Consider the following 27054-nt stretch of genomic DNA (forward strand, 5'->3'; position numbering starts at 1 on the left):
ACCATTAACGATGACACAGTGTGTAAGGATGACGCTGCGGTAGTTCCGTATAAAACAAGCAGTGATCTCCGAGACCATCATAGTTACTGGGAGACGCCAGAAGAAGTATCACAAGACGTTTGGCTGTTCGTCAACTAGTCAGGTATGTACTGTTTCCTCAGTCATTGTGTTAGACGTCAAAACTGCACTACAAAATGTAAGTTGCGTCGTCTGTATTACGTTTCAAGTTAATAATCTCAATGATGGTCTCTTATAATTAACGTCACATCCTAATCAGCCAAAGGTGACATAATTGTTAGAAATGTTAGGTATTCCTTTATTATTCGTCTTAATCTGTACGTAAATGGCGTATGAGCTGATTCTACGGCCACACAAGCCACAACCAAAATAATGGTTTGTAAACAATCTCGCTAAATCTGCAGATTTGTATTACCAATACGTTTGATATGTATTATGATACAATTGATATGCAGTCAAAAACACTTAGGGATAACATCGGATATCCTGCCAACAAATTCACTGATTTAAGAGCTCACTGAGCTTAGAGTATCCATTTCGTCTGCGAAGTTTTGTACGCAATGCGCCTTCGTATTCGCGGTTACTAGCAGTGCTACAAAATTACCGCTGGTCTCAATGGAGCCGGTTTGAACGCTGTCATTGAGACGGTCTTTCATACTCAAGATCTGACTAGCAACATATCGGACGAGAGGTGACCTACATATCGTTATTACCACTATCGCCACACCATAATCAAGTAGCTGGCGTCTGGTTCAGAAGTCGGCGTAGTGACTTATGTTTTGGACGCTTGTGATTATTGAGCTCCTGCGTTACGTTTTGGTAATCTGTCTTTTTCGAGCATGGCTGTGTTCTCTGCTCGTAAGAACCTAGCCTTATAAATACTCAAAAAATAATGAGACCACATGCTGCAGCTGGCACATCTAAATCGGTATATTCATAGTTAAATCGTACACAGTTTTTCTGCTTATGGACAACAGGAGTTTTACTTGGCGTTAGGGACAAGGAAACAGTAGTATGTCCCAGTTTCCTCTTATAAACATCATTAGTTATATACATTAGGCCTTGACACGTTATGTGTGTGGGGGAGACTGCACAGCGGAGAAGCAGGTGAGTGTTTCTACTATCCCAGATGTGGGTTTTTCATGATATCCTTAACTAATTTTACCCGAATTCCTAGAAGGTTCCTAAAAGAGTCATGGTCTTCGTTATCTAGACAGAAACTACAAACGGTCTCTGATGGTCTCTACAGGACGTTGAGATATGAATCTAGCTTCCCTACGTGTACTGAGTTCGTGACTTCCAAATCCCAATTCGCTGTTGATAGCAAACAAATAATAATAATAATATCTGAACTGAAAATCGTTGGAATCAAAAATTGTATGCAAACACGCCAACACATACTGAAGTCATTCATAAAGAACATCGTTTGTTTGCATCACTGATAAAGGCCAAACAACATGCAGTTATTTAGCTGTAAAACCAAGTCAACAAAACATCACACAATTATGGTCAAATGTTAACAGCGAAGTTTACTGAGCGGTTAATTCTATCGGAGAATCATAAGCAATGAACCAATTTAGAGAGAAATTACTTGAAGAACACGGGGGAGAAATTTATAAAACAGTGTCAATGGAAAATTTAATTCTTTTATTAACACATTTCGACAACATTTGAGCCGTGTTTTCCCGGTAAACAAATAATTACAAAATTAAACAGAAGCAAGGATGGGAGGGGGGAGGGGGGTGGATAACTCTTGTGATTAAAGAATCTTGTGCTAGTAAGAGTGATCTGTACGGTACCTAATTCAAAGAACAAGCAGTAGTCAAGATTTGAAATCCATTGGCATCAGCATTGTCAAATCCCCCATACTGTCATAAAAAAGGAAAACTCATGTAAAAACCACCAAAAAATACGGCAAAAACCTATTTGGAGTGTTATTGTACAAGAAACCAACAAAACTAGGCATCCAAAAAAAATGAGCCAGCAAAAAAGAGCTCTAGCGGAAAGGGTGACCCTTTCAAGTTACTGGCCGTCAAATTCCATGACTGCTTCTTCACAGTGGCTGCAAACACTGCACTCAGTATTACACGAGCAAGATTTACTTGTACAGACACTGCATGCAATACGAACGGACGTTAGTTATAAAAACACACGCTCTGAGGAGATTACAGAAGTCAGCTGGTCACTAAAAAGTACGGCAGCAGTTTTGGACATGATGGTGTTTCTTCTAGAATACTAAAATCTTGTTGTGATTTCATAGAATTACCTCTAAGCTACCTTTGTTGTCAAAAAATAACTCAGGGTATTATTGTTGATAGAATTAAATAAGCTTAAGTAAGAAACGTATACAACTTTGGAGATAAGCAAACCACTTCTGATTACAGGCCTACATTACTGATTCTAGTCTTTTAAAAAAGTTTGAGAATTTGGCCTATATGGTGTACTGATCCATTTAAATGAACACAACTTGTCAATTGCATCTCAATTTTGCTTTTGTATCGGTTCTTCACTGAGAAAGAAATACAAGGTCTCACAAATGAAATGTTACCAGAGCTAAATCAGATAAATTATCCTGCTGTTATATTCTGCGACCTTACCAAAACCTATCACAAAATTATGCTTATAAACTAACATGTTATGCAACTGGCGGCATTCCACTTGCAGGGATGCAATCCTGCGTCCATAACAGTAAGCGGATAGTCTCATTAACAAGTTATATCTCAGGCTTGAAAATAACCTAATAACAGGGTAACAACATAAAGTGCCACAAGGCTCGATACTGGCTCCACACTTCTTTCTAATCTACTTAAGTGATCTTTCAATTAGTACAGTGCATCGTACGAAGAGGACATTGTACCTAGGAACACACGATATTTTTTGGTTGGTACTTCAGTCTAGTGACTGATTTTGTGATCAAATGAAGGAATGTGTACAGGGGACCACCATAAACAGTTTCTGGCATTCTCTACAGTTTTTGTTGTTGTTAGAGATACGGATGTGTTTGGCACGGCATTAGTAAATATTCCACGTCCTGCGCATTTAGAGCTGTATAACATATGTGGTGTCTGTTCTCTCGGACACGTCTGAATTAACAGACACCATTTTTCATCCAGCAGCCATTTATGAATCAAGACACAGAGAAATTATAGACATTAACTGTGAATGGGCATTGTTTGAAATCAATGGGGAAAACTGAAAATTTGTGTCAAAGAATTTTGGTCTGACGGGAGGCGTGCTGACGTGCAGCTGCAGTTACCACTGTGGCCTTTTGACTTTGTGTTCAGAGCAGCTGCCTATTAAGCAGGAGACCCAGATTCGAATATCAGCCTGGTGCAAATTTTCAACTTTCCCCATTGATTTCAATCAATGCTCACTCGGAGCCAGTGGTTGTAATTCCTTTGTGTCTTAAAGAAATCTGGAATATTATTATTATTTAATGGTGAATATATAGAATTTTATTCATTGTTTATTTAACATGTGGACATACTTCGTCTGTCGTGTACCATCTTGTACTTTGATACAGAAGAAGATCTTTTACCATGGAACATGTGACACCTGCAGATGAACTGAGTTTTTTTCTTGATGTCTTAATAATTTGCCTTGAAAGTGGAAAGTTGAATTATTTTACAATAGCTTTGGTTTCAAAATATAATTAACTTCTAACTGGTTTCTGCTTAAATTAATTTGCTTACTGAATATTGGTGTGTAGTAAAGTAATAATGCAACATATAAACTATTTAAAATAGTACCGACAAGATTGCCTCGATTGCAACTCTTGAATTGCAGTTGTATATTTTTTTGGTACATGACCATGTAATACCTTGGAGCGTGTTTCACATTTGGGAAAACGTTGAGTCTCCAGAGTAACTTTTGTAACGTCAGAAAAAACTCCAGCATATACAGGGTGGTCCATTGATAGCGACCAGGCCAAATATCTCACGAAATAAGCATGAAACGAAAAAACTACATATTCATGTAGTACGTAAATAAATATGAATGTTTTAGTTGGTCCACTTTTTTCGCTTTGTGATAGATGACGCTGTAACAGTCACAAACGTACAAGTACGTGGTATCACGTAACATTCCGCCAGTGCGGACGGTATTTGCTTCGTGGTACATTACCCGTGTTAAAATGGACAGTTTACCAATTGTGGAAAATGTCGATATCGTGTGGAATTATGGCTATTGTGATCAAAATGCCCAACGGGCGAGTGCTATGTCCGCTGCTCGGTATCCTGGACGACATCATCCACGTGTCCGGACCGTTCGCCGGATAGTTACATTATTTAAGGAAACTGGAAGTATTCAGCCACATGTGTAACGTCAGCCACGACCTGCAACAAATGATGATGCCCAAGTAGGTGTTTTAGCTGCTGTCGCGGCTGATCCGTACATCAGTGGCAGACAAATTGCGCGAGAATCTGGAATCTCAAAAACGTCGGTGTTGAGAATGCTACATCAACATCAATTGCACCCGTACAATATTTCTATGCATCAGGTACTGCATGGCGACGACTTTGAAGTGTACATACGAAGCATCATTCACCAACAGCGGTAACGTGAACCGGCATAATATGCACTATTGGGCAACGGAAAATCCACGATGGCTGCGACAAGTGGAACATCGGCGACCTTGGCGGGTTAATGTACGGTGCGGCATTATGGGAGGAAGGATAATTGGCCCCCATTTTATCGATGGCAATCTAAATGGTGCAATGTATCTGATTTCCTACTTAATGTTCTATCGAAGTTACTACAAGATGTTTCACTGCATGACAGAACGGCGATGTACTTCCAACATGATGGATGTCCGGCACATGGCTCGCGTGTGGTTGAAGCGGTATTGAGTAGGATATTTCATGACAGATGGATTGGTCGTCGAAGCACCATACCATGGCCCGCACTTTCACAGGATCTGACGTCCCCGGATTTCTTTCTGTGGGGAAAGTGGAAGGATATTTGCTATCGTGATCCACCGACAACGCCTGACAATATGCATCAGCACATTGTCAATGCATGTGCGGACATTACGGAAGGCGAACTACTCGCTGTTGAGAGGAATTTTGTCATACGTATTGCCAAATGCATTGAGGTTGACGGACATCATTTTGAGCATTTATTGCATTAATGTGGTATTTACAGGTAATCATGCTGTAACAGCATGCGTTCTCAGAAATGATAAGTTCACAAAGGTATCACATTGGAACAACCGAAATATAATGTCCAAATGTATCTACGTTCTGTATTTTAATTCAAAAAATCTACCTATTACCAACTGTTCGTCTAAAATTGTGAGCCACATGTTTGTGACTATTACAGCGCCATCTATCACAAAGCGAAAAAAATTAAAACATTCATATTTCCTTAGGCGCTACACGAATATGTAATAAAAAATGGGGGTTTCAATTTAAAATAACGCGATATCCGTTCGACCTATGGCAGCGCCATCTAGCGGGCCAACTATAGCGCCATCTGGTTTCCCCCTTCACGCTTGGCAAGTTTCGTCCTTTGTAGTTTTTTCGTTTGACGCTTATTTCGTGAGATATTTGGCCCGGTTACGATCAATGGACCACCCTGTATATTTGGAATAACAAAATATATAAAACTTATATTACAGAGCTGGCTAAAGGCGAAAGTCTGAAAAGTGTACCAAAGTACAACACTCTTCCCCGCCGCTACTTTTAAGGACACTTCAAAACCTGTAATGTTTGCTGACGACACAAGCATACCAATCAACAGTCCAAACTCAACCTTAGCAGACACAGTACAGATGATACACTCCTGGAAATGGAAAAAAGAACACATTGACACCGGTGTGTCAGACCCACCATACTTGCTCCGGACACTGCGAGAGGGCTGTACAAGCAATGATCACACGCACGGCACAGCGGACACACCAGGAACCGCGGTGTTGGCCGTCGAATGGCGCTAGCTGCGCAGCATTTGTGCACCGCCGCCGTAAGTGTCAGCCAGTTTGCCGTGGCATACGGAGCTCCATCGCAGTCTTTAATACTGGTAGCATGCCGCGACAGCGTGGACGTGAACCGTATGTGCAGTTGACGGACTTTGAGCGAGGGCGTATAGTGGGCATGCGGGAGGCCGGGTGGACGTACCGCCGAATTGCTCAACACGTGGGGCGTGAGGTCTCAACAGCACATCGATGTTGTCGCCAGTGGTCGGCGGAAGGTGCACGTGCCCGTCGACCTGGGACCGGACCGCAGCGACGCACGGATGCACGCCAAGACCGTAGGATCCTACGCAGTGCCGTAGGGGACCGCACCGCCACTTCCCAGCAAATTAGGGACACTGTTGCTCCTGGGGTATCGGCGAGGACCATTCGCAACCGTCTCCATGAAGCTGGGCTACGGTCCCGCACACCGTTAGGCCGTCTTCCGCTCACGCCCCAACATCGTGCAGCCCGCCTCCAGTGGTGTCGCGACAGGCGTGAATGGAGGGACGAATGGAGACGTGTCGTCTTCAGCGATGAGAGTCGCTTCTGCCTTGGTGCCAATGATGGTCGTATGCGTGTTTGGCGCCGTGCAGGTGAGCGCCACAATCAGGACTGCATACGACCGAGGCACACAGGGCCAACACCCGGCATCATGGTGTGGGGAGCGATCTCCTACACTGGCCGTACACCACTGGTGATCGCCGAGGGGACACTGAATAGTGCACGGTACATCCAAACCATCATCGAACCCATCGTTCTACCATTCCTAGACCGGCAAGGGAACTTGCTGTTCCAACAGGACAATGCACCTCCGCATGTATCCCGTGCCACCCAACGTGCTCTAGAAGGTGTAAGTCAACTACCCTGGCCAGCAAGATCTCCGGATCTGTCCCCCATTGAGCATGTTTGGGACTGGATGAAGCGTCGTCTCACGCGGTCTGCACGTCCAGCACGAACGCTGGTCCAACTGAGGCGCCAGGTGGAAATGGCATGGCAAGCCGTTCCACAGGACTACATCCAGCATCTCTACGATCATCTCCATGGGAGAATAGCAGCCTGCATTGCTGCGAAAGGTGGATATACACTGTACTAGTGCCGACATTGTGCATGCTCTGTTGCCTGTTGTCTATGTGCCTGTGGTTCTGTCAGTGTGATCATGTGATGCATCTGACCCCAGGAATGTGTCAATAAAGTTTCCCCTTCCTGGGACAATGAATTCACAGTGTTCTTATTTCAATTTCCAGGAGTGTAGTTGTGCCAGCCTACAAATTGTTCACAACTAACAATTTAAATCATAATCTCTCAATGATACATAGCAGTGGCTTCAAATAAGCAATAACACACCAGGAGTGGTCATACATTGCATGGAGCGCAGTGTGTGAAATTCCTTGTGGTTCAGAAGGATAAGAGGTTAACCGGAGGCAACATACGGATAAATTAATCAAGAAGCTCATTTCAGCGTGTTATGCCCATAGAAGCACTTCTGTTTGTGCTGATTTCAAGACAAGAATGTCGACTAATTTTACACATGTTCACTTGCTGCGTATTATGCAATTACTTGAAGCAAATAATGTGTTTTTTCAGCAGACTCGAGTAGTAAGAATATTGTGTCAAGCTGGTGTATCTTATAAAACACTTTTTAAGGATTTTGCAGTTCTTATGTTCACTTCCCAATACATTTACTCCTTAATAGCTTAATTAATTTCACATTCGGAGTCAGTCAGCTCTCCTGACCAATCCATTCTGCTGTTACTGCGTCTCTGCTGACAACGCTCTGTTGCCCGTTTCCTGTTACACTACTGGGTCCACTTCTCGTGACATCTGGCGGTGTATTCTACGTTACACAGGGATGTCCTATACGTCTGATCAGATAGAATATGTTAGACTTGTTCCGCTCAAATATTTCAAACAGCAATTAAAAACTGACACACGCAATATTAGTGTTCACTTGTCTGATGATCATTTAGGAATACGAAAGCTGGTTCATAACAAAATACGAAATAAATATTGTTGAGGAAGATTAATACTTTGTGTGCCACTTTTAAGTACATCTCTGTTCCTCCAAGTACCAATGGAGTCTTCCATAAATTTGTGAAATTGCCTGGATATCTGTGGCGTCATGTGAGGTTATGTATATATAATCATTGCAAACTGAGAGCTTTTTTTGTTAAGTACCTTTCATCATCAGAGGCGTTCATAAAACAGCCACGGACTATAGCAGAATACGCTGAGTCGATGGCTGACGTCTGCGGATACTAATAGGGAAAATGTTGTCTTGCAGACCCGGTTAGCGCTGATTTGTGCAGTCTCTGATAGTGTTGATTTCTGTCACCTTCTGAATCATTATTACATACGTATATGTCCACCCTCCATGACGCATGGAACTTGCCGTTGATGGGCTGGCTTTCGTACCTCAGGTATAGATACAATCACAACGGAGGAGTATCTGTTGAGAGGTCAGACAAACGTGGCCGGCCGCGGTGGTCTAGCGGTTCTAGGCGCTCAGTCCGGAGCCGCGCGACTGCTACGGTTGCAGGTTCGAATCCTGCCTCGGGCATGGATGTGTGTGATGTTCTTAGGTTAGTTAGGTTTATGTAGTTCTAAGTTCTAGGGGACTGATGACCATAGATGTAAAGTCCCATAGTGCTCAGAGCCATTTGACAAATGTGTGGATCCTGAAGAGGGGCAGCAGCTTTTCAATTGTTAGTGTCAACATTCCGATGACTGTCTGATCTGACCTTGTAAACAAAACGGCGTTGCTGTGTTGGTAATACATCCGATTGAAAGCAAGGGAAAACTACAGCCGCAGTTTTTCCCGAGGGCTTGCACTGTATGGTTAAATGATGATAATAACCTTTTGGGTAAAACATTCCGGAGGTAAAATAGTCCCCCGTTCGGATCTTCCAGCGGGGACTACTCAGGAGGATGTCGTCATCAGGAAATTCAGAAGGATGCAAGTTGCGGTTGTTATTCGAAAATGAAGAGGCTTGCACTGGATGGAGTAGCATTGAGAGCTGCATCAAACCATTCTTTGGGCTGAAGACCACAACAACAACAAGAACAACAACAGTAAATGTATATGTATGAAATTAATTACTGAGAAACTCATATTTTAACTCTCATTAAGATTGCCGTGTCTGAAAACTCCTGTCTGTAAAAAGCATACCGTCTTGCTCACTATGTTGTTCTCGAGCAATACTGTTTAAAATAAACACTGGACTTTGAAAAAAATATCATGAAGACATGCAAAGGGAATAAAATGATTTATTTCTCTCTTAGTGTTATAAAAAGAGAAAGCTCACCTTAGCACACTTATAACACTGTGAGTATCCTATGAATGAAACAAGAAGCAGTTCACCTTCTATAAGAAATTTGCGAGCGGTATCGCAGAGTACCCCCGTGACGTTGTCCGCTGGATCTGTCACTGTTTTCAAATAACCCCCGGTGTCTCAAACTTCACTGTTGTGTTACTGAATAACTGTAAGAGCAAATCTTGTTTCGGAGAACAAAATGATTGCTGGAATTATTACCTAACTCATGAATTTCTGTGACGAAACGATATTTATTCTCCCGGTACACTTGACAAATACACAGCATTGCATAATCACAAACCTATCAACCAATTTTGATCTGAAACGATGTGATGATTTTCAGAATCCACAATGGCTCCTCTAACTCTCTACGTCAGCCCTTTGAGCGCTCCATGCCGCTTGGTACGTCTAGTGGCTGGTATTGTTGGAGTTGACTTGAAAATAGTGAACGTAAACGATCTTGCTAAGGACCTGAAGACGCCTGAGATGTTGAAGGTAACATATATAATCAGTATAGTTTAAGTATTAATAAGCGCAAAAAGTGACTGAAGAAGTCTATTTATCTATCGCCATTTCTTGTTATAAACTACTATCTAAAATTACCAACATTCTCTGTGAATTTTAGAATGTATTCAGAAATCACGTAGAAAACGAGTCGAAGCGTGGATCTTGGAGTATCTGAAGAATAATATACTTTATCATGTATTTTATACAGCTTTACTTTGCTACAGTGTTGTTTGGCTACAACAAGTGGTTTTATTGAGTGTTTGTTAATTTTTTATTATAGAAATGTGGTGGCTGGAAAATAAATACTCCTTAATTTCTTCTCTAGACGTCCTTTCATCATAAATTGATATCTCAGATGTCATATGTCTACTTTTTTTAGATTCTTTTCCTTATTTCAGAAAAACCCACAACACACTGTGCCGACGCTGGAGGATAATGGCGTGTACATTGCTGAGAGGTAAGGCTACAGACGTAGTAGTGAACAGTGTCACTACTCCTCGAAGAATAACAGTGCCTCCTCAATATGTTCCAAAATGAATCTTCCAAAGCAGAAAGAAAATTTAGTGTTTTGTAATGTTTTGGTTTCAGTATAATGTACCTTTCTTCTCATCCCCATGACTTGTTTTTCGCCGGCCGTTGTGGCCGAGCGTATCTAGGCGCCCAGTCCGGAACCGCACTGCTGCTATGGTCGCAGATTCGAATCCTGCCTCGGGCATGGATGTGTGTGATCTCCTTAGTTAGGTTTAAGTAGTTCTAAGTCTGGGGGACTGATGACCTCAGATGTTAAGTCCCGTAGTGCTCAAAGCCATTTGAACCATTTAAATTTGTTCTTCCCTTGGAATGAAAATGAGCAACACCTTATTACGATACCAAAAGCAATGAGAAGCTGTTGGTACCTATATGATGCATCTGATAACTGAAAGTCACTTCTGTTTCGAAAAGTTTCCTGCTAGTAAATTGCTTACTAACAACAATCGGCTTTATTTGAGAGAGAAAACTTCTTTTTGATAGTGAAAGGGAAAAAGGCCCCTCTTGAGTGTGTCAGAAAATGTAGTTAGTAGCCGCGCGGGATTAGCCGAGCGGTCTTAGGCGCTGCAGTCATGGACTGTGCGCCTGGTCCCGCCGGAGGTTCGAGTCCTCCCTCGGGTATGGGTGTGTGTTTTTGTCCTTAGGATAATTTAGGTGAAGTAGTGTGTAAGCTTAGGGACTGATGACCTTAGCAGTTAAGTCCCATAAGATTTCACACACACTTGAATTTTTGAAGTTAGTATTTTTTCTTTTCGAAGTATTTCTGGCATTGGAAATGCGTTTTTGCTTTTTAGACACGTCGCAAGTCAACAGACTGACGACTGCTTTATATTGTCTCCTAAAACGATAAAGCTACATATTATTGATCCATAAACAGCATTACGCACGTAGTTAAAGCTGTCAGCAGGTACAATTGCTTTCTTGTCTGGTTCTGGAGGTTAACTTTTCCTAAATGCTTTTTCACCCACACAAAATTTTCCTTTATGAAAACTATCCTGTCTGTCCTTATACGAGAACATAAAAAATACAGTGTTGGCAACGTTACTGTTAAAATTTTCAGATAATTAATGAAGAAATAAGGAATTATGGAAGAAGGTAGCTTGGTAAGGATGGGCAGTGGTAGAAAATAATGATCAAAACAAAAACGTTTGAATTTAAAATAAGTTATGCTAATATTCTCTTGAGAACTGTGTTCTAACTGCAAGCACAGTACTGGGTATTCGTTGTCTAGGCTATGGCTGCACACGTCGCTGACAGTCCAAAATTGCATATGTGTATGCTGCACCTAAATAGTTGTATGTGCACAGTATAAATATTGTTGTTGTTGTGATCTTCAGTCCTGAGACTGGTTTGATGCAGCTTTCCATGCTACTCTATTCTGTGCAAGATTATTCATCTCCCAGTACCTACTGCAACCTACATCCTTCTGAATCTGCTTAGTGTATTCATCTCTTGGTCTCCCTCTACGATTTTTACCCTCTACGCTGCCCTCCAATACCAAATTGGTGATCCCTTGATGCCTCAGAACAAGTCCTACCAACCGATCGCTTCTTCTGGTCAAATTGTGCCACAAACTTCTCTTCTCCCCAGTCCTATTCAATACTTCCTCATTAGTTATGTGATCTACCCATCTAATCTTCAGCATTCTTCTGTAGCACCACATTTCGAAAGCTTCTATTCTCTTCTTGTCCAAACTATTTATCGTCCATGTTTCATTTCCATACATGGCTACACTCCATACAAATACTATCAGAAACGACTTCCTGACACTTAAATCTATACTCGATGTTAACAAATTTCTCTTCTTCAGAAACGCTTTCCTTGCCATTGCCAGTCTACATTTCATATCCTCTCTACTTCGACCATCATCAGTTATTTTGCTCCCCAAATAGCAAAACTCCTTTACTACTTTAAGTGTCTCATGAGTGGTGCAGTGGCTTAGTTTGTATAAGGATTCTGTGGTGGCCTTTGTCTTGTCTCAACTCAGTGTGCTCAAGGAAGATCGAGGACGACGTAATCTATTCACAGAGTGAGTATGTGTTACAGTTGAGTCCGAGTTGGTTCTTCATTCATAATAATTGACGTTATAGGGAATGGAGCACACACAATATTATATTTGAGCCTAAGTATTCCACTGGTAGCATGTTACGTTCTTCGGCCGCAGTTCACAAAAGGCATTACGTGTGGCAACTCTAGTGAAGTTAACTCTTACCTCGATCTTCCTTGAGCGCACTGAGTTGAGACAAGACAAAGGCCACCACAGAATCATCTGCTGTTTTCAGAACTCACTGGAGTCACATTCAGGGTGCCTCTTATTATAAACTCATTGATCTCATGCCCAATCCTTATACAAACTAAGCCACTGCACCACTTGCAATGAAGTTCTGTCAACAGTAGGTTCTAACAGAAAGAGATTATCATCCATACCATTATTTCAGTGAAGTGAGTACTCTTCTGCATTCAGTGCAAAAAAGGGTTTGTTGCTGCCTACATTACTAACCTTCCCAATGCCACATAGATGTCTTTGGGTTACTAACGGTTGTTTGTTGTCGACAACCTTGCTTCTGTAGTGAAGAATCATAGCATCTGAACTGCTTCACTTCCTGTCTGTTCCATAGAAATCTTATACAAGCAGCATTTGCTTGAAGTGTGCTTGAGAAGTGGTCAAATTCTAAGGAACAAACGCTTTTAAAGACATAAAAGTGGTATCCGAATTACCTGAAAAATCACTAGCAATTAAATGTAAATTTTCATTACGTAAATGTATAAAATATGTGTATGATAAGCATTAAATAAGTAGAGTCCCAAGCTTTACTTCATCAATACACTATTCGTTTCATTTTCTGTGGTTCCATTAGCAGTTGGTGAGTCTTAACACAGTCTGTTTACATATCTCTCTAATATGTTTTGTTACATTCTTAAGCCTTGAGAATGCTAGCTCTGAATCAGGAAAATTGAAAGTTCCCAGGGAAGTGGTTTTTTAAACTTTTTGAGAGTAAGTTTTTGCACAGCAACAGTCTTCTTGCCGACACTTTTGAAGGTTGTCTCTCATGTCATACTGCTTATGGTTGAGTGTTATGACATTTCAGTGTAGAAAAAAGTGTAAGTGTACAATTTATTTGTAGACTATTTTTGAAATCAACAGGATCTCCAAACAAAAAACTAATATAATCGACATTTCTTAGGTTCATAGAAAATCAAAATTGTATATGGTAGTAATTATACTCTCTCCTCAGTGCTGTAGTTTTGCGTGGGACGGAGCAAATTCCACCAGATACCTGCACCCTTCCCCGAAAGGACTAAGCAAGACGCGGTCAAACAAATTCGTCGTATTTTTCACTAACATTATTACAAATACAAACCCAACACATGAAAAGCTAATTAGTGCTAATATCTACAGTTATGTTCGTGTATTTCAGAAGAGTATATTAACTTACGTGACAGATATGCATACGTACTTCTATCGTTATTATTTTACGTTTTCCCTCCTGAACTCCATCTAGAAGGCTTGCAGTGGCAGCAATGGTTGTAATGTTTCATTATCTTGTAAATACTAATAGTGTAGTTCAAATGGTTCATATGGCTATGAGCGCTATGGGACTTAACATCTGAGGTCATCAATCCCCTAAAACTTAGAACTGCTTAAACCTAACTAACCTAAGGACATCACACATATCCATGCCCGAGGCAGGATTCGAACCTGCGACCGTAGCGGTCGCGCGGTTCCAGACTGATGCTCCTAGTGCCGCTCGGCCACAACGGCCGGCAATAGTCTAGTAAAATAATACACATAATTATATAGATAATTAAATATTCCAGCATAATTTAGTTAATCATGTTTTGCACATGGAAGCATCTTATGTTGAGTCCATAGGGATAGGAATGATCTGAGCATATAGAAACAAAACGGTTGCTGCTGAAAGGTAGTCTTATTCAAAATGCCACTGAACAGCTGCAATACCTATCAGAATGAAATTAATTCGCGGAAGTTAACCAGTTTAAATCTCCTTCTTTCTGTAATGAATACATTCTCAATAACTTTTCGTTATGTATAAATGCCCAGTATTTCTGAGCCTACTCTTCAGTAATATTATTGTTTTTTGCAAACAGCCGCGCCATAGCCATGTACCTTATTTCTAAGTACGGAAAGAACGATGCTCTCTACCCGAAAGATGTCAACAGACGGGTCCTCGTCGACCAGAGACTGTTTTTTGACCAAGACTTCTACAGCAGGATTGTGAGTGTTTTCGTAAGTATCACTTTATTTCCCTCTTTCATACTTGTCTAAATAAGTATTCTTCCATTTTGTAACGTCCTTATGTAAAAGTGACTTTATGTGTCGACTGTTGAACGATACAACGAAGGAGGGAGTAGAAGAACTGACGTTTACAGTATTAAGTTCCTGGGTTCGCTGCCAGATGAGTTAGTTGAAATGAAGCGATGTTTCAGTAAATATCACTCTCATGATCCTCCCGTATCTGAATGGGGTCAGAGTCACGTTTTTACAGGTGGTACCAGGATTTGGTATGCACACTATCAGTGGCCCAGGGAGGGGGTAGGAGCAGGTCGCGTATGAATCATATGTTATCTTTTCATCAACAGCGAGAAAGGTGAAACCCTGCTTTGAGACAACTGTATGTTAGCAGCTGTTGGCAGCTTTCAATTGTAACATGAGGAGCGGTGTTAGGTGCTACAGGAACGTTCATTTATAAGACAGCTTGTAGCAAGGGCAGTCACCTGAAATTAGCGGCCTAGAATTCTTGTTTTTGTAAATTAAAGATAAATAAAATGGAAAGAATCACAATTTCTTATTACAACAGTCAACAAAAAACTAACTGGTGGAAACATGCTACTACTTTTCACTTTAACCTGTATGTTCAAAGAGATAATGATCCTGATTTTTATGCCCTGAAACGTCACCCCTTTACATAAGATCTGATCCGTATGTGAATAACGCAACGGAATAACTAAAGGAGGTTTAACAAACGTTAACCAAGTCAAAACAAACCTTAATCCTTGCAATATCCATCCCACAGCTACTCACTATGCATGTGAAATAATTGGGTTTATAGATTCAATCCGTTCCATTCAATTGTTTTTGCTCTCTTTGTCTTACAACACTCAGTAATTTCAAAAACCTTGACCCAGTTTAGTAGCAGATATCGCCTCGATGTCTCCATCTTCACCGGCTAGTGTCTACACCGTCATGAACTTTCCTGTAGAACTGAAAACCTTATTTAATAAAACTGTAATCTCTGCTTAAAGCAGGATATTCCCTCACAGCATTAAATCTAATTAAGATGAACATAGCACGTTTAGAGATCCTAGTTCTCGATTAATATATTTAATGTTAAGGAATATGAGGAAGATTAACCTGAACACAAACCAGGGGGTATGAAAATAAGCTTAAGAACTATACTCAGATCTAATATAATGGCCAAACACTTGAATACAAGGTACAGTGTTACGTCTGCAAATCCATATGGACGGGCATTATGTCCTTACATTACCATCCCGATACAACAGGCAAAAAGAAAATCTACCGCATATTAGAGTTAATGTTCGAAATATTATTTGACAAATGAAGGGCAACGAGACAAGCCATTTGAATAATACCGTAAATTGATCCCAAGCGTTATGAAAAACTGAATGTACGGAAAAAGATCTTACATTTCCAACGTTAGACTCGACAGCAAAGTGTATCGCTGGAAGAAATCTAATACTCCATAATCTGAAAACCACGTAATGTGCAATCACGTAACAGCAGTGCAAGCGCACCAGCCAGCAACTATCTCGCCATAATCCAGAGCAAAGTCGATTGAATGCACCCAAGTCACTCTCGCAAGATGAAGCGTCTATACTACACGGCGGAATCGGCAACTCGACATCTAGGCAGCAGGTGGAAGGCAAGAGTGTGTCTTTGTCTGTCGGCTACTGGGTCTCGCGAACAAATAGTGTCACCAAACTTCACTAGTGTCTGAGTCCCCAACGTGCTGAGGCATAATTTACAGTTTCGACCCAGATATGTACTACCTATCACACGGGCTTAAGTGACTATAGATCCTCGAGGCAGACGAGTGCTTATCGGTGCGCGCATGAATACGCGACATTAAAAGTCCCTAACAGCAGACGCCTTTCGCTGTGTGACAGCCGAAGGTTGTTGATTCTTGCACAAGGAACCGCAGCTTATTTAAAAATAATAATAATAAAATTGTCAGAAGTTAGAAACCTACATTAAAATGAGCATACCAAAGGGGGTATGGTGGTGCCGGTAAGGCGCCGTGAATGATTCATCAATTTAGTAGTACAACTGAGTAATACATTTTGACGTCACGAACAAAATAACAAATATGGCCACTGATGGCACTGAACGCACATGAGAAGCCAGGTAAAGATGCAAAAATGTTTAACAACGGTTCACATTAAATGGAATGTTATACAGCAAAAATCATAAATACATCACTACAAAATTCCAGATGAAGAGAATAACAATATATAAAAGCCAAATCTAAGATGAAATAGAAGGGATAAAACTGATGAAGACTAGGCGGCACAGTAACTGCGTGTCGTATTCCACAGTCAAAGAGAAGCGACGATACATAATACATTTAGATTAATGTATTAAGATAAATTACGTATGACTAAAATTAAAGTGGGGGGAATGGAGGGATCCCAGGTAAACACTGACATCGTTATTTCATTACAAAATGCATAAACAATGAGCAAAATAGTGTAGCACACAAGTAAAATGAATTCAGTTTTGATAATAATAAACATAAAAATAATAACAAGAAAAGAAAATAGAATGGCCCAACTTAAGTGCGGAGCATTACCGTGTACATGAACAATTATATAGTGCCAGACTTTAAGAAAAGTCAACGATCGTGACACATTATTGGTAGAAATGTATCGTTGCTAAGAGCAAATAAAGTAGCACATAAAAACGGAAAATGTAGACTAGAACAGCAAACATATGCTGTGCACCTCATAAGCAAACGCAGATCGCGTCAATGAGAAGTATAGATGGAAAAAACAATAAAGTGACTGCAAATACGCTGCGGAACTTAACTTTATACTTAAGCAATCTGTAGTGCCAAACTCTGCGAAAAAAAACAGAAAAATTAACCCAATGCGGGTATAAACACAGCATCAGAAAAACAAAAACAACAACACATAAAAATAGCATTACATAGACTGTGCACATGCATTATGAGGTGCACAGCCTATGTAGATTGTCTTGGTCTACATTCAGAATTTTTATATGCTGCTGTATTTGCTCTTTGCAGTGTTTCGTTTTTACCAATAATATGTCTAGATTGTTGACTTTTTTCGAAGTCTGGAACTACATAATTGTTAATGTACACGGTAATGCTCCAGACTGAAGTTGGACCATCCTATTCTCTTTTTTATTTATTTTGCTGTTTGTTATGAAAATTCTATTAATTTTATTTATGAACTACGCTGTTTTGCTCGTTGTTTATGCATTTTGTAATGAAGTAAATGTGTCAGGGTTTCTCTGGAGCCCTCCATTTATCCATTTTAAATTTAATCATACGTATTTTATCTCAATACATTAATCTAAATTAGAGTACTACACCTACAAATGTATTATATGCCATTCCTTCTCTCTGTCCATGGAATACGAGACGTAATTACTGTACCGCAGAGCCTTCATCTGTTTTATCCCTTCTCTTTCATCTTAGATTTAGTTTTTATGTATTGTTATTCTCTTGATCCGGAATTTTGTAGTGAAGTATTTATGGTTTTTTCTGTATAACTTTCTATTTAATGTGCATTGTTTTTAAATATCATCTATTTCATCCCTTCTCTTTCATCTTAGATTTAGTTTTTATGTATTGTTATTCTCTTGATCCGGAATTTTGTAGTGATGTATTTATGGCTTTTGCTGTATATCTTTCTATTTGATGTGCATTGTTTTTAAATATTTTTGCATCTGTACCCGGCTTTTCATGTACTTTTAGCGCCATCAGTGGTCATGTTTGTTATTTTGTTCGTGACGACAAAATATATTACTCAGTTGTGCTATGAAATTAGTGAATCATTCACGACGCCATACCGGGTGTATGAAGCATTTCCGTACCTTCTTTGGTATACTCATTTTAATGTAGGTTTCTAATTTCTGCCAATTTTATTATTATTTCATGAGGGTATTTTTGATCCGTCGTTGCCACTACTAAAATGCGTGATTTTTTCATCAGACGCTTTTCGCTTTATTGAGGTAAAGCATCATCAGTTGCTGATGATTTTTCGGCTGACTTCTCGCTTACATCGGGAAATGCCGTCTGCTAGCATATCGTTGTTTTTCTGTGTTAGACACTGATAATTTTGGTCTAATTTTTTAATGTTCTGCAGCACTATGTTTTTCTCACAACACACTTTTATGCACACAAGTGCATACCCTCATGAATTATAAAGCAACCACGGACACTATAGCCACAAAAATGAAGAATTTATTATTATTTGTATTAAATAAGCTGTGGTTCCTCAAGGCTTTTATATTATTTCTACAGATATGCTGAAGATCACTTTACTCGAAACACGTAAATAGAATTGAGTTGCTGAACACCAGATGACTAAACATCTTTTCTCCAGCGACCGTAACAGCAGTATTTACAATTTTTAATTTCATAAAGTGGTCGCAGGCTTATTAAGTGACTGTATGTCACACCTTACAAAATACTGCCGCTAGGACGGTCAGCGATAAGGTTTTAATGGACTTGCTTCTCTGTGGCAGCGTAAACGTTTCCGTGCATCGCAAGCTAATCGTAAACAATGGAAATTATTTCGAGTTGTGTCATTGAAATTTACAGATGGTTTTGCTGCTGTAATAAACGTATCAGTTGCATTCCAACTTTTTATGGAAACTTCCAGTGTCTGCTGTAGAGATCAAAACATCTTAATCTCGATGGCTTATTTTATTATACCTTTCCAAGCGCCAAAGTTCTTGCACGACACACCAGCCATTCAAAATCGAACGTACGGTCTGTGTAGGCAAAGGGCTTTTGGAACAGCGTAGTCAGGGAAGCCACCAAAATTAGGATTATTGATGGTCACTTGAAGAGAAACAGAGGCTATCAACTGAGCTCTGTTTGGTACCCACTGCAGGCCACAAAGCGTTGCGAGCGGTCCCCGCCGGAAGACGACCAGACTGAGCGCCCAATGGGGCCAGAGTGATCTCGCCGGGACACAAATACTATTACTCTCCATTTTACCCGCAATGGACCTCTGGCAGGGTATGGACTACCCATTGGCTCCACCTATAAACTCAACAAAACATCGCGCCATTACACGAACTAACCTAGATGCAAACCTGAGTCCTTTACAGTGGCCCAAATCGCTGAGAGAAACGAGAATTTCTCATCTACTTCGTTATAATGGTTTACGTGCGTTACGATAGAGTAATTTATGTGGGCTGGCATTAGAGCCCAGAGCTCTCTTGCTTGTGGATCGTGGTCTATTTAATGAGTTGTCCAAACATAATCCGAATTTATTATTATTCGTTTTAAATAATTATTCCGAATATCATTGGGAACAAAGTATACTGGAGGGAATAGCCTGAACACATTGAAATTGTTTCCAGATACTTATCTCTCTGTGAATCACTGTCTAATAGTGCTGTTCCCTCCGACTGATGATGTGGTGTTTGTAGCCTTGCACTATTTGCAGGAGAATCACAATGAAGACGTAAGGCATGGGAAGAAAATGGGAAGAGATTAAGACTTGGTGTTGATCCATGACACACAGTACTTGATTCACGCACACTGTCTGAGAAAGTAAAAGTTTCTACCTTGACTTATCCATCAGCTTCAAGTCAGATTTCTTTATTCTGGCAAATACTTTCTTAATGACTATGGTATGCCATTTTAGATGGAGATATTTATCTTTTTGTTACTCACATTAATCATTTCAGGAAAGATGTCCGATAACTGCTGAAACTAATATGATAAGCCTTCTGTCTAAATGGCTGTCACTTGACTATCGATCAACTACTTAAGTGTAACATAAACAATGCAGATGAGCCTTAAAACTTACACAATTCTTTTTCCTGCGTTTTTCCCTTTGCTGCATGTTTCCTGGTTTTTGGTTCTAACTTTCAAGGCCATTTACCACAGTAACGATGTATTCAACATAATTATTGAGTGCTGAGTCAAATAACAATTCTTTTTCAACAGCGGCCGAAATTAGACGGCAAACAGACCGACCCCAGTAACATCGTCAAAGTGAACGACGGGCTGGAGAGCCTCAACAGAATGCTGGAAGGGAAGCAGTGGCTGGCCGGGGACGACATCAACCTCGCCGACTACGCTGTCGCCATCTCTCTGACAGCAATCGAGGTACAAGGACGTTCTTCTCACTTATCACCAAACATACACTGACAAAAGTCGTGGGATAGCGCTATGCACGTACACAGATGACGGCAGTATCGCGTACACAAGGTGTAAAAGGGCACTGCATTGGCGGGACTGTCATTTATACTCAAGTGATTGATGTGGAAAGGTTTCCAGCGTGACTGTGGCGACACCACGAGAATTAACAAGCCTTGAACGCGGAATGGTAGTTGGAGTTAGACGAACGGGACATTCTATTTCGGAAATCGTTCGGACAGTCAATATTCCGAGATTCACAGTGTCAAGAGTGTGCCGAGAATACCAGATTTCAAGTATTACTTCTCAACAAGGACAAGCAGTGGCAGTGGCAGTGGCCTTCACTTAATGACCTAGAGCAGCGGCGTCAGCATAGAATTTTCAACGGGAACAGACAAGCAACACTGCGTGAATTAACCGCAGAAATCAATGTGAGACGTACGACGAACATATCTGTTAGGACAGTGTGACGAAATTTGGCGTTCATGGGCTATGGCAACAGACGACTGACACCAGTGCCTTTGCTGATAGATGACATCGTCTGCAGTGCCTCTCCTGGGCTCGTGACCATATCAGTTGGACCTTAGATGACTGGGAAACTGTGGCCTGATCATATTTCGGTTGGTAAGAGATGATAGTAGGGTTAGAGTCCGGCACAGACCCTACGAAATCGCTGCCCAAGTTGTCAACAAGGCACTGTGCAGCTGCTGGTGGCTCCATAATGGTGTGGGCTGTGTTCACATGGAATGGACTGGGACCCCTAGACCAATGAGCAGATGATTGACTGGAAATTGTTATGTTCGGCTACTTGGAGACCATTCATGGACTTCATGTTCCCAAAAAAGGATGGAATTTTTATGGATGACAGTGCACCATATTACCAGGCCACAGCTGTTTGCGATTGGTTTTAAGAACATTCTGGATCATTCAAGCGAATGATTCGGACACCCGTGGAACACTTATGGGACATAATCGAGGGGTCAGTTCATGCCCAACATTCTTCGCCGACAACGCTTTCGCAGTTATTGACAGCTGTAGACGCACCACGCCTCATTATTTCCGCAGTGGCTTCCAGCGACTTGTTGTGCTCATGCTATGTCGAGCTCATGCACTACGCCAGGCAAAGGGATGACCGCCACGATATTAAGATGTATCCCACGACTTTTGTCACCTCGTTGTAAGTCGCTGCACAATAATAATTCTTACTTTAAAAGCGTCTCATGCACTTGTGTACATTAGAATTTTGGGCAGTATTACACTACTGGCCATTAAACTTGCTACACCAAAAAATGCAGATGATAAACGGGTATTCATTGGACAAATATATTATACTGGAACTGATATGTGATTACATTTTCACCCAATTTAGGTGCATAGATCCTGAAAATTCAGCACCCAGAACAACCACCTCTGGCCGTAATAACGGCCTTGATACGCCTGTTGATTGAATCAAACAGAACTTGGATGGCGTGTGCAGGTACAGCTGCCCATGCAGCTTCAACACGATACCACAGTTCATCAAGAGTAGTTGCTGGCGTATTGTGACGAGCCAGTTGCTCGGCCACCATTGACCAGACGTTTTCAAATTGGTGAGAGATCTGGAGAATGTGCTGGCCATTCCTGTATCCAGAAAGGCCCATACAGACCTGCAACATGCCTTCGTGCATTATCCTGTTGAAATGTAGGGTTTCGCAGGGATCGAATAAAGGGTACAGCCACGGGTCGTAACACATCTGAAATGTAACGTCCACCGTTCAAAGTGCCGTCAATGGGAACAAGAGGTGACCGAGACGTGTAACCAATGGCACCCCATACCATCACGCCGGGTGATACGCTAGTATGGCGATGACGAATACACGCTTCCAACGTGCGTTCACCGCGATGTCGCCAAACACGGATGCGACCATCATGATGCTGTAAACAGAACCTGGATTCATCCGAAAAAATGACGTTTTGCCATTCGTGCACCCAGGTTCGTCGTTGAGTACACCATCGCAGGCGCTCCTGTCTGTGATGCAGCGACAAGGGTAACCGCAGCCATAGTCTCCGAGCTGATAGTCCATGCTGCTGCAAACGTCGTCGAACTGTTTCTGCAGATGGTTGTTGTCTTGCAAACGTCCCCATCTGTTGACTCTGGGATCGAGACGTGGCTGTACGATCCGTTACAGCCATGAGGATAAGATGCCTGTCACATCGACTGCTAGTGATACAAGGCCGTTCGGATCCAGCACGGCGCTACGTATTACCTTCCTGAACCCACCGATTCCATATTCCGCTAACAGTCATTGGATCTCGAACAGCGCGAGCAGCAATGTCGCGATACGATAAACCGCAATCGCGATAGGCTACAATCCGACTTTTATCAAAGTCGGAAACGTGATGGTACGCATTTCTCCTCCTTACACAGGGCATCAAAACAACGTTTCACCAGGCAACGCCGGTCATCTGCTGTTTGTGTATGAGAAATCGGTTGGAAGCTTTCATCATGTCAGCACGTTGTATGTGTCGCCACCGGAGCCAACCTTGTCTGAATCCTCTGAAAAGCTAATCATTTGCATATCACAGCTTCTTCTTCCTGTCGGTTAAATATCGCATCTGTAGCACGTCATCTTCGTGGTGTAGCAATTTTAATGGCCAGTGGTGTGTAGTCCCAATCTAGATTTAGGTTTTCAGTGATTTCCCTAAATCGCTTTAGGCAAATGTTGGTATGGTGCCTTTGAAAACGCACGACCGATTTTCTTCCCCATCCTGCCGCAATCCGAGCTTGTACTCCAACTCTAATGACCACTTCATGGACGGAACGTGAAACCCTACTCCTTCTTTCGTAAAGAATTAATTAATTGCTAATTAAATGCTAGGAAGCCGATGCTACCACAGCCCAGAGGAAAAACTGTCTATTATTATCCAAGGGAAAAATGCAAAGTGACGTATTAATGAAACTTCTTTTAAATTTCGGTGAATGCCATTTTTATTCTTTCATACTGACAATGCTTTCAACTTTGGTAACGCAGTCAGTGCACATCACGACCACGATTTGATTTTCTTTCAGCTTGTTCCAGAGAGTGGAATCGTCCCCACCAAGCACCCTAACATCAAGGAATGGCTTCATCGTGTGGAAAGTTCTACTCCGAAATACATGGAGTTGCTCAAGACATTCCGTGAAGGTGTACAGGAACTACTTAAAAAATTTAAACAGTAAATTTAAAAAATTGTACATTCATTGTCAGTGCATAATAGTACAGTATTAATTATTTTCTTGTGAAATTATACTTCTGCTTTTGTAAGACATCTGAGAGGTATTTCTTAATTCGAACAGTCTATTTATCTTATTTCAGTGTGAAAATAATTTTATTGATCATTAGCGTGAATAACAACACCAGTTTAAATGATGATGATATCAACTACAGCGTCGTATACATAGTCAAACTTAAATGAATGTCCTTTGAAATATGCACACACACACACACACACACACACACACACACACACACACACACACACATGTTCGTGCTCGACTGCAGAATCCACATTATTATAGTCTTTGCAAATTATAACATGAAATCCATGTGTCTAAAATTAACTTTCTACCACAGACTAGGCGCAAGATGACACTGAAAAGACTAGAATTATGTGTCTGTACAGGATTTCCGATCACTGTAGAGTGAAAACTCAGAGGACCTGGAAAGATTTCTTAGGTATTTCCCTCCGCATTGCGTTCATGGCAGTTCACAAATGGTCAACAGCGGTTATCGGACGACCCTATTAACCACGTCGCCGATCAGCAACGTCCAGACATGTTCGATAAGGGACATGCCAGTCGAACGTGTGATAAAAGAAAACAAAGGAACCCATCGTTCCTTCAAGAAGGTTTGGTCGTTCCTCGTCACATTTGGCCAAGCAATGTTCTACTGAAACATAACATGCGGAGTATGTCACGTAATGAAACTGCCTCGACGTAGCAGGATTTGATTAAACTGAATATGAGTACTCGAGACTGCATGCCAAGTAATTCAGATCGAGCCCCAAACCAAGTGATCATCATGTGGGCTGCCGGGCTGTGGTCACTGCTGTCGTGGCTATAGTGTATGGGGCCTTCACTCCAGAACGGGATGAACTGAGAATCCTCTGGAAACACTACATATGGTATTCAAGGTGCCAGAGAAAGCTTCCACCTGTCCATTGGAGTCTGAGGCGGTTTCGCTTTCTGGAATATCAAAGATACCGCAATAGCACGTGTGTCGCCTGTCACACGCGCCAGACGGCGTCGATTTGTGAACTCTGCCACACTCACCAATCGTCACAGGTTCATGCTGATATTGTATCTTCTGATATCGGTATTGCTTACCTGGATTAGGCTTAAAACTCTGGATTAACTTAACATTGCGTAACATTACTAATTCAAGTTACACAACCTACTACTTCCCACCTCACGTTACATGACCTCTCACATTGAATTTATTAGAATTATTTCTTACGATTGTTGCAATTTTCCCAAATGTTAGTGCATAAAATATGTACGACGTTTCTGTGTTAAAAACATACACTGAAAATTTTAAAAGTTCAATAATTAAACATCTTAACAAAGGAGTTAGTATTTCGTGGTGTACTACCACATGTTGTTTTGCATTTCAGGTAGCAACCGGAACAAGGCAGCAAACTTTAATACCTGTTCCACACTCATATCGTTGTTGGCCTATACAAGGTCATTTTAAGACTGCCTACAGATCTATTAGCCAGTGTGTTACTTGAAGCTTTGTTGCCACCAATTCCCTATCTCTTCTGCTCTAGCCCACCTTATAAAGAGTACTTCACCAGTCTTAATTTACAGCCAGTCACTCTTCCACTGACCTCTTTCCTCAACTGAATGGCTGAAACTTTTGTAGAAGCATTTTAAATATTCTGGAAAAATCACAACAGCTCATTTATTTGAGTGTGTTAACCTTTCTATCGTTCTAATGCAAAGTTTAGGATCATTAGTTTACCTTGAAGTAAAATTACATCGTACAAAGCTTGTTTCTAAATTACGATCTAAACACTTTCTATAAGAATCTAGTTAGTATTATTTCGAATACTGTCTCATGTCATGTAACCTACCGTTCCTACCTTTAGGAACAAACATGCGAATATTTTATTCCTTTATCTTGCGTCTATTCGGTTAAAGCGAAATAGCGATCTACCAAAAACAACTGCATTGAAGGGATTTTCCAACACTGAAAGACTTTTCACCTAGATCCTTCTTCAATTCATTGAGGGGGAAGAGTAATACAGGTGCATCAGGTAAATAGAGAGAGGATGTTGAACTATGTTTACTTAGGTCACTACTTCATTTTAATTTAGATTCTGAGCTGGAGGAAGGGGAGTTCGGTCTGGAAGTGATCACTTGGTCTCCCTCAAGCTTTTCATTGAAACAATTATGTACATAAACATACATTTACAAGAGTAACAGCAATAATCTTTGTCTTGATGATATGGTGATGAATGTGATCTCGAGACCTGTTAGAATTATGACGTTGTGGCCTCTTTGAGACACTTTCTGGCTGACGTACTTGACTGTAAATGGGAGTGGAGAGAGAGTGCCATGAGAAATGATGTGAAAGGAGTATTGGAAAGGGCCAAAGATAGGGTGTAAGTGGTAGAATGTGGATAGAATAGCAGTTATGCAGAGAAGGGGTAGACTGGGTATCCATTTGCAAAAAGAAAAGACAGGGTAAGATGTACGAAGAGTGGGCAAAAATATTTTAACATCAAAAACACAGTATATTCTATCTCTAATACTGTGTAGGAAAACCATTGGCATGCGAAACAGCTTTCAGTCGTCTCGGAATAAATATATGTACTGTATGGTTTTCAAGGGAATTTTATACTCCTCTTCCAGCAAAATAGTGATGAAATCAGGTAACAATGCTGGAGATGGACAGATATCACGCACCTTTCTCTCCAAAGTAGACCACAACTGGCTCTCTAATACTGACATCTGGTGACTGTGTTGGCCAGGACAGATGTGACATTTCATCCCCATACTCAGAAAACGTCTGCGAGCTGTCATCTTGGAACACAGCACCACTATTGGCGGACAAACATTGTATCATGGGATGGGTGGGGTTAGTCAAAATGGTCACATAATCCGTGGCAATAACCAGAGGGTCCATGTAATAGCACGATACGGCTGGCCAAATCATCACCGAAGCGCCTCGATGTTTCACAATTGGCAGCAAGCAGTTTGCATTTTAGGATTGGGACGACGAACGCCAGATGTAAACTAGGTCGTAAGTTAGAAACATTGTAAAGTGAGAGTAACCCGACCAAATTATTTTCTGCCGTTGCTCCATAGTCCAGGTTTTATGGCTTCGGCGAA

At 41.1% G+C, this 27054-nt stretch overlaps 1 protein-coding gene across 2 annotated transcripts; it reads left to right on the forward strand.

Annotated features, from left to right (window-relative positions):
• The first annotated feature begins 94 nt into the window (after positions 1-94).
• Positions 95-23935, forward strand: LOC126455516 (glutathione S-transferase 1-like). 2 transcript variants are annotated; one of them, XM_050091266.1, is made up of 6 exons: positions 95-142; positions 9623-9774; positions 10185-10243; positions 14425-14563; positions 20508-20669; positions 23749-23935. In XM_050091266.1, the coding sequence occupies exons 2-6, from the start codon at positions 9631-9633 to the stop codon at positions 23896-23898; spliced, it is 654 nt and encodes a 217-aa protein (XP_049947223.1). In that variant the 5' UTR covers positions 95-142; positions 9623-9630; the 3' UTR covers positions 23899-23935. The 2 variants fall into 2 exon arrangements, with proteins under 2 accessions (XP_049947223.1, XP_049947224.1); XM_050091267.1 differs by having other exon boundaries at positions 14425-14551.
• Positions 23936-27054: the final 3119 nt, after the last annotated feature.

This window comes from Schistocerca serialis, chromosome 2, assembly GCF_023864345.2.
Source record: "Schistocerca serialis cubense isolate TAMUIC-IGC-003099 chromosome 2, iqSchSeri2.2, whole genome shotgun sequence".
NCBI lineage: Eukaryota > Metazoa > Arthropoda > Insecta > Orthoptera > Acrididae > Schistocerca > Schistocerca serialis.

What these genes read in the sequence shown, in the direction of transcription:
- LOC126455516 (XM_050091266.1), top strand. Translation starts at nt 9,631, where the DNA reads ATGGCTCCTCTAACTCTCTACGTCAGCCCTTTGAGCGCTCCATGCCGC. An exon ending in GGCGTGTACATTGCTGAGAG is followed by an intron (nt 10,244 to 14,424) that starts GTAAGGCTACAG and finishes TTTTGCAAACAG; the next exon opens with CCGCGCCATAGCCATGTACC. An exon ending in TCTCTCTGACAGCAATCGAG is followed by an intron (nt 20,670 to 23,748) that starts GTACAAGGACGT and finishes ATTTTCTTTCAG; the next exon opens with CTTGTTCCAGAGAGTGGAAT.